The sequence below is a fragment of the Bidens hawaiensis genome, unplaced genomic scaffold, assembly GCF_021521415.1.
Source record: "Bidens hawaiensis isolate Kalapana, Puna unplaced genomic scaffold, B.hawaiensis_p1.1 tig00010132_1, whole genome shotgun sequence".
Lineage (NCBI taxonomy): Eukaryota > Viridiplantae > Streptophyta > Magnoliopsida > Asterales > Asteraceae > Bidens > Bidens hawaiensis.
In genome coordinates, this window is record NW_027491767.1 from 691,827 (window position 1) to 703,741 (window position 11,915).

Sequence of the window (11,915 nt, forward strand, 5' to 3'; positions counted from 1 at the left end):
ATGATGACTTTTTATTTATGAACTAAAATTATTTATTTATTTTTAATAATGATGACTTTCTTTTGTATGCTTAAGTCACTGTACTATCTAACTTGGAGAGTCCCGTTGTCCCACTCTAGTAAGACCATGTTGTTTTAACTGGGCTCACGCTGAGTTCAGAGTTTGCCTTGGGCGTTCCCCCCGGAAAACCATACTATCGGCTGCCACTTGACAATCATTGTGCCGTCACAAGAGCAGAACTCTCTGTTATAACACACAGTGGGACGAAAACCCAGGTGAGATTGGGATCTGAACTGGCAACCTCGCAAGACATAGCTCAAATTAGTTATTGTCAATATCCCAAAGTGACACACGTATGTGTATAAATTTAATATGTGATTTTAAAAACTTATAAAATATATAAATACAAAGCTTTAACATGCATTTTCGAACTATATAACATTTTCCGGTTAATTTTGGTAATTTAATAAAAAAAAACTTTTTAAAGAAAATCGCTATCGTAAAAGTTCACAACAATTGAATAATACTGAAACTTGTGCGGTTGAAAAAATTGAGTGATTTAAGAGCTTTAGTGAAACGGTAAATAAACTTGTTTTTTTGTAATTCGGTACAAAAAAAATTAGCTTACTAAACATACAAATAATTAGTTTAATTATAGTTTTGAATTTGAGTATGTTATAAAAAATCAGATAGAGTAATAATAATTACTTTAGTACAAAAATGATAGAGTAATAATAATTACACTAATTTTAACATAACTACTATAGTTATTTGTACATTTACCACGATAAAAATCATTTGCATTTAATCCATATACAAAACGGTAATTAAACTGTCTAATAACGGTTTGAATATCAAAGTTGTTTTAAAGCATTAGTCAAGTAAAACCTAGAAATCTCAACATAATCCCACCTTCATAACTATTGTTCTAAAGCATTAGTCAAGTCAAGGCTAATTAGTTACCTTAACTTCTTTACTTATATATTCAAACAATAAAGATTTCAAACTACTTAATTGCCTTAAAAAAGTTTACAAATATATTGTTATAAAAAAGTGAAAGAAAGTAACTTATTTGCCTTATTGTCCTTTTAGGTTCTCTCAACAAGTATCCAAGAAGAAATGGTATACATAATGTCATATATATAAAGTTTGAAGTGATGCATGCATGAAAGCCCAATGAATGTGTTTCTGGGCACAAAGGATTATTTTAAAATTTTACATTTGTCTTTTAATGTATTTGTCCAAAGACATAAAATGTTTTTTTAGTTACTTTTACTTTATTCATGCATATATATAACAATATCGGTTATGTAATTGTATGTTTATTAATTAAATTAATTTTTAAATTGAAATAAAGATTATACTCGTTGATTAAATCAGTTCTGATTATAAAAGATTGAACAAATCAATTTATTTTGAATTCTATGTATATAGCTCGAGTTCGAGTTAGAACTGTTTATTATTTATTAATTGGTTAATAATTTTATTTTTATAATATATAGTAATATAAATATATATAAAAAACGTAATAATATATAATATATGTTAATATTGATTTTAACATATTTATTATATTCAATTAGTTACTGAAACAAAGATCATATTGCTTAATAAATGACTTCTAAAGTAGGTTCAAATCCGAACACAAATTCATTTAAATTTGACTAGGTCTTTTAGCTAGTCGTATTCAAGTAGCTCACAAACGAGTCGTTCTAATTTGTTGTTTGTTTTGTGGTATTGTTTCCTTTCATGTTATGGGTATTATGTTTTCTTTATATATAAGAAAATAATATAAATTGTTTTCAAAAGTAGGAGTTCGTGATTTATTTGACTTGATTGGAGGTCCGACCCAAATAAGACCACATAAATATTGGACACAACACAACACAAGGTGATGATCAGTTAAGTGCTGCCAGGTTTATGGAAAACTGAGCTGTTTTGTTTCTTTAGTTTAAGTCAACAACCAAATTATTGCCAGGACTTCAGTTTTCTCATTTGGAACCGTATATGTCACCAGTCCAATAATTGCTATATTAAAATAATAACCATTTTATTGTAACCACGGTGTCTTTTTATAATTATTTGTTGTCATTTTGCTATCAACAAACTGTATGTTGAATTATGGTATAACTAAAAAACAGTATAAGAAAATAATGTTGGGTTGGTCATGTGTTCAAGTGGTTAGCATGATAGTATCAAGTTTGAAGTTTTAACCACTTGGGGCTAAATGTGTGATAAAAACTTAATGTGTTATTGTAGATGTATAACAATGTTCTAAATTGATGATTTTAAAATCACCAACGAGGCTAAATATTCATATTCATACGGATTTGTGCGTACTCAAAACTAAGAGAAGATTGAGAGGGTGAGTGAATGCCTTGATTTTCAAGATATCACAACTATATATATACTAGGTGTTACATGTTATTGTGCGGTATGGATGACCCCCATGAGGTCATAACCATTTATAGGTATGGTTTCCTTTGGTGATAACATGAACATGCACTCCACACCTGTGGGCCTGTGGCCACATAAGCAGAAGGTCGTGTGTGGACACGTCACGGTTCGAACCCTTTTTACTTGTTAAATCTAATAATATATAACAAGTTTTGCGACATTCACAATTTTGGAAGTTTTACTTGACAAATATTTGTAATGTAAAATGACTTTTTACTCCATATAAATTTCACAATGTTTCTCTACAACCATTTGTTTTATTTGTTTAACTTATGCTTTAGAAGATAGTTTTAAGTAAGAATAATAATCTGATAAACTTATATTATTCACAAGTAATGACATCTATAAAGAACGTGCAAAGGAATCTGGTAAAACATAAAATAAACTAATTACACGAATCTTAATGGATATTCACCTTTGTAAGATTGTATTATAGTTTTAATCTTATTTTTTCATAAGTTATATCTACGGTTCACTATTCACTCAACATAATAACTTATCACGTTTGGCATGAGCTGAAGAAATGTTTATAAAATAATAATAATAACTTTCCAAGGTCATTAATATATTGTTTAAAATATAAAAGAAACAAAATACAACGCTTATGAATGAGTACTAAATACACCAACCATTTAAAAAATAGAGAAATTACACGGAACTAAAATAAAAATGTTATGTTTTAATTTCTTTTATCTAATAATAGGTAGTCTATTTTATTTATAACTGAGTCATAATACTTCGAATTAATGTTATGTTTTAATTTCTTTTATCTAATAATAGGTAGTCTATTTTATTTATAACTGAGTCATAATACTTTGAATTAGCAATAAATTTGGTATTGTACGTACTTGTGTTTAAAACTAGCTAGCTCTTGTTTTACACGCAATTTTAAGAGAAAATGCATAAAATCTAGTTTTCTTTGAGCGTACCACATCTTAGGACACATGTTATACATCCCTAACGACTTTGTGGAGTCTGTGTGGGGTTACAACGCCGAGCATGACACCATGCCCGCTACCAATGAAGCGTCCCCGATCGTGATGAATTCTACGTATGATTATTTTTTAATCAGTTTTACAGCTTTTGGGCGTAATTTATAAATTTTTTTTTACTATTTATATGCATCAAAAAATTAAAAAGTAGATGAATCGTGAACAATAGCTATTACATAGGCCCAATGATGGGGTGAATGTTACTATTGTAGTCATGTGAAGTTGAGGTAAAAAAAATGGTGGTGAATTGCACATTTATTATTTTTAATGTTTTGCATTGTATGATTTTTCTAAGTTAAAAGAATAAATATTTGACTTAAATTTGAAATTTCGGTATAAACTCTAAGTTCGAGCCTGAAGGGGTATGCATTCGCCTTAACATCGAGCGGGGCGGGTCAACCCACAAGATATAGACAAGAGGCTTGAAATCAGGATGTCATGAAGACACAAAGCCAAAACCTATGCGCGTGGCGCATATCACATATGTTCACGCATATCACATATGCTCACGCATCACATATGCTCACGCATATCACATCTGCGCGTGGCGCATATCACATATGCTCACGCATATTACATATGCTTACGCATATCACATCTGCGCATGAAACATCTGCGCGTGAGAATAAAGAGAAGATCTTGCGCATCCCCGGGATAGGCGCATAAAGGACAACACAACAAATGAGACAATAGTCTAATCCAAATCAGGATAAGGACAACCATGATTGTACTCATCAGACAACCTTCCAGAAGGTATCTTTTAAGGAATAAAGAATGTGCTGATGTTGACAGCTGCCAATGAAGAGTGGACAACTCAGCAAAACCCATGTGCCACCACGTGATGGCACATGGGTCAGGTAAAATACCTTGGTCAGGGAATAATCAATGAAAAAGCACCAGGTGTCCTAAGTACACGTGGCGCGAAGCAATAGGAGGAGGCCAAAAAGGCCCTAATTGGGTCTGAGCCAAATCATTGGAAACCCTAACACTATAAATACCACACCACCTCCACAGTTGAGGTCAGGCAAGAAATATATTCTGAATCCTTTACTCATTTTCACATTCTTATCTTCTCCTGCAATATCTTATTCTCACACCGGAGGGTTACCCCAAAGAGGACCCCTCTGTCCCTTTCTGAGGGGTAAGTTTAAGGTGCTGTTCGTTTTGTAGGTGGAAGAACTCGTATCTCGGAAAACCATCGGTGATATAGCACACTCATACCCGAGGAACGTAGATCGAATACAAGTAAGTCGATCCACGCTTCTTCAGAGCCAAAGTGGCTTTAGATTTGATTCTATGTCAATCAAAAGTCCAAACAAACATAAACTAAACCAATGAGCATTTCTATAGACATTAAGACGTTTTCATGCTTATAAAGATGTTATTAAACCCCCAAACATATACTTAATTGTGTTATTAGTTGGGTTTAAATCTGATTATTCATTATGGGCTTTTCTAGTTTCTTATGGGCCTAAAGTAAATAATATTCTTTAGTATGTTATGTTATAGTTGGGTTTATATCTTATTATTATTATTATTATTATTATTATTATTATTATTATTATTATTATTATTATTATTATTATTATTATTATTATGAGGTAGCTCGGCTAGGCTTGAGTTGGATCTTGAAGTTAAACAAGCAAAAGATCTAGCCAACGAGCCATCAAGCTTGGTTCAACAACCGGCGGTGTGGTTAGAACACCGGCCTAACCGTGGCCTAACCGTAGCATATAGCTATATCCGGCATATAGGGGTGATTTTTAAAAATATGTTTTTTTTGTTTTTTTATGTTTATTGTTTATTTTACTTTTAATTTAATTTTTTATTTGGATTATTATTATTATTTATTTTGTTGTTTGTATTGATTTTCGTTATCAACAATCGATCCGATTTAAAATTATAAAGAAACAATGTAAATAAACAATATGTATATACACACAACAATAAGTTTGTAGAACTAACAACAAAATGTAGAAATCTATCTAAATGACGTCATCAACTGGTTAACAAACGATGATTAAATCTTAAGATTTACGTGACCATAAAAAACACAACACCTCCCTCCCCCCAACCGTCATGTTCTGACCATGAAGCGAGTACATCGGGCGCCAGACGCAACCACGAGGACGATGATAGACCGGGATTCAGACGCAGGCTTGATAGCGACGATGACATTGCCATTTAGATAGATTTTTGTTATTACTTGTACAAACTCGTTGTAATGGTTGTGTCTGGGTGTGTATATCTCATTTTTTTACATGTTTCGTTATAATTTTTATAATTATTGGTAAAGAACATAAAAAAAACTTTTTTAATAAAACAACAAGATAAAAATAATAATTAAAATTAAATTAAACATAAAAGGAACAATTTTTCTTTTAGAAAACGCTCATATATGTCACGGATAGAACCCGGGGGGGGGGGGGGGTAGTCGTGTAGTGGGGGTGTGTATAGGGTCTACCCTTCGATGATTAACTCGTCCCACCTTTAAAGTACACACCACAATAATAATAATAATAATAATAATAATAATAATAATAATAATAATAGCAAGCATCAAGTACAAATTGGAGTCAAGCAAGACAATAAGTACGCACGTGACCACAGAGCATGAAGCACATGCCGCCTCTCGAGAAAAAACAAAACAAAACAAAAGTTAATAATAATAATAAAAAAAAAGTAAAAAACACAACACTGACTCTTACGTCTCATCACTCTCTCACTGACACAGATTCACTCACTCTTCAACCACACGACCATTTTATTATAACACTCATTTCAACATTAACATTAACATTAACATTGGTGTATATACTAATACTCATGGGTGAGACTTCAAATGGTTCATCTTCATCCTCTATGTCTCCGGTTTCGGTTTCAGTTTCGTCTCCTTCTTCTATAGTTTATGTTGATTTGTACGGTAAAAGACGTCAGCTTGCTAAGGTTCAAGTGCTTGAACGAGAGATTGGTGTGCTTCAGGTAATTAATTAGTTACTCTTTTTATTTTTATGAGATGATATCAATTAATTGGACTAAGCAAATGTTATGTTGGTGGTTTATCTGTCAGTTTATTGTAATCGTTTGAAACTGATATTATGGGGCTGTTTGGGATTCCTTATTTTTGCTCCTTATAGCTTATAACTTATGTGTTATAAGAGCATTCACATTCCGTTCTCCATCCCCATCTCTATAATTACACTACAAAACACTACATTTCTCTTTCCTGTTTAATTAAATAATACTTTTATCATTACAGTTTTCTCTCTCCCCTACTCACAACCAATCCAACAAATATTAAAAAATAAATAGGGGCAAACAATGTTCCCTAAATGTTTCCCCAAATTTACAAAAAATCACCACATTTCTCTCTCCACCCTATAATTTACACTCACAATCATTCAAAACTCATCCCTATAATTTACCAATCCCCTCACATAATTATGGGGGATGGGATGGGATGGGAATGCTCTAAGTTATAAAGTGTTTGAAAAAGTTGGGTTTTATGAGTGTATAAGGTATAAGTTACAACATTGTAACTTATACCTTACGCCTTAAATAAGGTATAAGAAGGTAAAATAAGGAATCCCAAACACCCCTTATTTATGTAACAACTTGCTTAACCTAAAATAAAAATGTTGACATTGATATTACCGATTCGGATATGAGGTTTAAATCGGTCACCAATTTTTGTCTAACTTGTTGAAAATGTTGGTGAGATTCATCAAATAACTTTTGTCTTGTTGCCAAAACATTTTGGATTGGAAACTAGAGTCTATGACTGGTGCGGTGGTAAGCACTTGATTTAGGGGCGGGCCTATCCCTATAAAATTTTGGTTAAGCCTCCGGTTAACCCTAATAAAAAAATCTTTGGTCCGTCATTGAGTCATTCCTCTTTAGCAATGGTCTCTGGTCCAAATTGTGCTTACACCGTTTCCTACCATAACCTCTTGAATGCCACCTGCATAGAAAAAGTTGCGATTTACTTGATCTCATTGGTTAGAAGGGTATTGGTGGTGTGTGATTTTTTCGGGAACGGATTGTTAATTGTTGTCAACGCAAATGTACAAATGGATTCTAAGTTACATTTGCCCCTTAGTAGTTTGTATATGGTTGAAATTTGAATGGCTTGGTGGCAAGTTGGTTTATAGTTTCATGAAAACCGCAAGTTTATGTTTAACAACTTTGATTTCTAGTCGTATCACTGGAGTTGCAAAAACATAACACACTTCAAAGTTGATTAATTTTGATGAATTCAACCAGAAAACCAAAAACATGATCAATGGTTCAAACTCGACGATGCCTTTCAAAATGTTGAATGACTTTTATACGTTTGTAAAACTCTTTCCTTGTTGTCGTTTGTACACAGGATGAGATTAAATCACTTGCAGAGCTTGAACTTGCATCAAGATGCTGCGAAGAGTATGCCAATCTTCATTCTTTCATTAACTAATTATATATGCTCCTTCACTATATATATATTTAGGGTATATTTTTGCTGCTGTTGACCAAATAATGCTGCATACAGACTTGAAGATTTTGTAGAGGCTACACCGGATCCGCTCGTAGCAATGTATGAATCCTCCTTCGCTTCATTTCACCATAGAAATGCAAGTTAACACAATTTTAACGTTTTGTTGATGTCGTGTAACAGAAATCAGAGTCGTGGTAGATCCAGAAGCTGCTGGAACAATTTCTGGTAGAATTCTGTTATAATATGTTCATGAGTTGATGATTTCACTCATAAATCCGCTGTTTATTCTAAATCTTTGGTTTGTTCAGGAGAAAAATTGGCTCGGTGATATGCTGTTGCTGTTGTGCCTGTTGCAACACTAAAGGCTCTTGCACATGCTTTCCGTGTGCAAAAGACTGCTGTCGGAGTGGTCGAAAGAAAACATGTGGCTCGGGATGTTGCAAGTGTCCCGAGATTACATGCGGCTGCAGCTGCAATCCTACTTGTCCTAAATGTTCAGTTTGTTGTTGTAATTCATGTTTATGTTTTTAAATTGTATGATATCAACTATGAAATTATAGTAGATTGCTATATTTGTTGATTTCTGGTAAACTGTATTTCTCTACATAGTTACTTTGACTTAAAGCTCAAAAGTCAATTCACATTTATTTTTTCTATTAGTAAACATCAAACATAAACCGGTAATTTTCGGATTTTTACCATTAGTGAATATCAAACATAAACAAAACTAAATCTTTTAACAAGCAATATTTTTGATAGAAACATAATAAATATTCAGAAAAAAAAAACCCTGCAATATTTCAATAAAAGTTTCAACCACAAAACGACAGTACAAACGTCACTCTAATTTCATGTTTCCCGTCCTTCTCAAAGCAACTTCTTTCCTGCCTGCCCAGTAGCATGCGTTCTCTAGTGACCGTATTTCTGAAACTCCCATTCACTGTTGTCTGCAGCCATTAAACACCATGTTACAAAGATTATTCAAAACGCAACATGAAGGTTATATAACAGTTAAGTGTACGTAGAGGGCAAACTTGACGTGTTTTGAGCCAACGACTAATGCAGTGGAAATGAAACGCATGGTTGCAGACACCTGTCAAATGGTATAATTAGTTTTTACTCATACAGTAAGATAAAATATACTAGGGGCGTAAACAAGCCGAGCCCCTTGGAATCGGACTGATATAAGCTTAAAATGAACAGAGTTTAAACAAGCTCGAGCCTGAGTATGAGCCATTTTTAGGCAGATTAAGCATTTAATTATTTAAGCAGGCATGTGAATTTTAAATATGTATATGTGATCTCTCGACAAAGGATACAAACTAATCTAAGAGTACAGGTTTAGTTAAAAATATAAAATTCTATCGCACTGACAAAAAAGTTGCAATAAGTTATTGATATCACACACAGCAAACCTTTCCCAAATAAACCATTCAAGAATAACGCCTATAACATATACCATTATACCACATCATACTTACGAAACCAATGTTCACTTATTGAATCCCGCTTAGTAGATATTATAAGAACAGGTACTTCATCCAAGCGACTGTAAAAATTGCAGATATCATGAAGCAAAACAACTTTGTCCACAAAATTTCCTAAAATATGAATCCACCTATCCAACAATCCTTCCCAAAGCTAAGATGTAACCACACCAGATTAGCCTAAAGAACTTCAAAATCATATACACCCGAACTGTACCAAAGATCTGTCAAGTATATGGTTGTGTTCGCCATCAAGTGTAACCAGATAGGATATCTGAACTCTATTATGAGATCCAATGTACTAACACATCAAATAACGAAATCAGAGAACATATTTTTTGTCCTTGGGTCACAAATTCTTACTACAACTAATTACCATTAAAAATCTGAGTGAACAAGTGATCAGTCATAAAAATTGGTGTTAGAAAAAAAAAACTAATCCACTACATGCAAGAACCATTGCTCAAATTGTAAACAGATATTGTCAAGTGTCCACTATAATCCTACCCTTCCCTTACAGCAAAATATGAATCGATAGGACAACAACATTTTACAATCACAGCTAGGGGTGCAAGTGCAAACAAGCCAAGCCACTCGCGAGCTACTCAAGATCGGAATAAAAAGCTCAAAATGAACCAAACTTTTCGCGCTCAATCCTTGTATGGGAAGCTCGTTTATGCTCTTTGATCCTTAACAAGCCTTGTGAATTTCTAAATTTTGCCTCTTTTAAACTTCTATGCATTAATTTTACACTGCAGTACTGCAAAGTCGAGCTCGAGCCAAGCTTTAGCTCGTTTAAGGTATCACACGAGCTCGAGCCAAGCCTAGACTATTTTAAAGTTTTTCTCAAAATATGTAACGATAATTAAAAACGTATATATATTAATCAATAAATAGTAATCGTGCAGCTTCAAAAAATGACACGCAAGCTGAACTCGAGCTTTAAACAAAAAGCTCAAAACAAGCATGAGGTCGAACCTAATCGAGCTCAAGCTCGTCTCGTTTACACCACTAAATTCACAGCACATATTCAAACTAACAAACTACAAAGATGAATACAATTCAAAACTACCAACAATGTACAAAAAGATAGGGTTTAGAACCGAAAGCTTACCCCAAGCAACAGTACACTCCTCACTAGTAGCACTAGCCTGATTAGCTTGACACTCAATACCTAATTAAACCAAAAACACATAAAACCTCAATCACATCCACCAATTGAAATTAATAATAATTAAACCAACAATTCAAAACCAAAACACTTACACAGATCCATAATATGATTCCTACAGATCGCACAGTTATCAACCACAATATCTGCATCAACATCAAACGTATATTAAATATTTAAACCTAAAACACATAAAATCAATATTAGGTTTAACAAATTTGCAAATACTGACCCCAGGCCCACAGAGCAACGGCGTTCCACTTTTTGATTTCGAAACGCTTCGGTTTCTTCGTAGACGGACCGGGAAGGCTCGATGAGTCACCGGCCTGAACCATCGTTACGTCGGAATCCATGGAAGTTAGAACAAATTCGCCGGTGAAGGTGTCTAGGGTTAGATAGAAAGTGGAATAGTAATTTGAATATTTATTTTAATATAGATATATTGGATTTTTTAACTATGACGGTCTCAAATAGCGTGCCATGGTTCGTTATTAGACGAAAACGAAACTGAAGTCATCGATTTTTTTAATATACAAATAGCTTGGTTTTGGTTTACGGTGCTCACCCATGGTCTTAAATTTAAAAAAGTTTGCTGTCTGCGATTCTTCGTTAAAAAGGACATCACGACGTTATATTTTTTTTTTCTGAATTTGAAACTAATGTTTTAGGACTTTTGATTGGAAAAAAGATACGAGACGATTGATGTAAAACTTAGTTCGAAGCGGTGCTCCAAACGGTTTGATTTTTGTTAATTGGATGTTTAAACACCCGAATTGAAGCATTGTTTAGTCGTTTTTGAGCACCGTTTCGACCTATGTTTACATCAATCGATTCGTATCATTTTTCCGATTAAAAACTATAAAACTTTAGTTTGAAATTCAAAAAGAGTATATGTAACATCATTAAGTTCTTTTTAAAAGAGGACTATTGATGACAAACTGTTTTTAAATTTGGACTATCAATGACGATAAACTTAGTTGGGATATTGTTGATCAGTAGCATTTAGTTATTTAGTTGAGATTATTAAAATTAAATATATCTTTTAATAATCTTTGGGGTTTTTATAAGAATGTCCCTTGACTAGTTTTTTAGTTCACAAAATGTGTCTTGTCACAAACTATACTTAGTCGTTTTAGCCCTCCTGCTTTGAACCTGTTCAGTTTATGTTTTGGTCCCTTTTGTCCATAATGTTATGTATTATAATGTTGTAAATTTGTCCATAGAGATGTATTATAATGTTGTAAATTGAGAGTTTATGTTATTGTTGTCACCCGTTTTTACATATATGAAGATCAAAACTAATAAATAGCAAGAAATATAAGTTGATGGAGTAG

General features: G+C 33.1%; 2 protein-coding genes across 2 annotated transcripts; one reads left to right on the top strand and one right to left on the bottom strand.

Annotated features, from left to right (window-relative positions):
• The first annotated feature begins 6,272 nt into the window (after positions 1-6,272).
• On the top strand, positions 6,273-8,527 carry LOC143534382 (uncharacterized). Its single transcript, XM_077028885.1, has 5 exons — positions 6,273-6,431; positions 7,819-7,871; positions 7,978-8,022; positions 8,104-8,148; positions 8,232-8,527. Exons 1-5 carry the CDS (start codon positions 6,276-6,278, stop codon positions 8,452-8,454), a joined length of 522 nt encoding a protein of 173 aa, XP_076885000.1. The 5' UTR covers positions 6,273-6,275; the 3' UTR covers positions 8,455-8,527.
• A 77-nt stretch (positions 8,528-8,604) lies between these two features.
• LOC143534381 (RING-box protein 1a-like) lies at positions 8,605-10,974 on the bottom strand. The gene is made up of 5 exons (XM_077028884.1): positions 10,814-10,974; positions 10,677-10,727; positions 10,525-10,584; positions 8,945-9,016; positions 8,605-8,870 (listed from the first exon to the last, which is right to left on the bottom strand). The coding sequence occupies exons 1-5, from the start codon at positions 10,932-10,934 to the stop codon at positions 8,833-8,835; spliced, it is 342 nt and encodes a 113-aa protein (XP_076884999.1). The 5' UTR covers positions 10,935-10,974; the 3' UTR covers positions 8,605-8,832.
• Between the last annotated feature and the right edge of the window lie 941 nt (positions 10,975-11,915).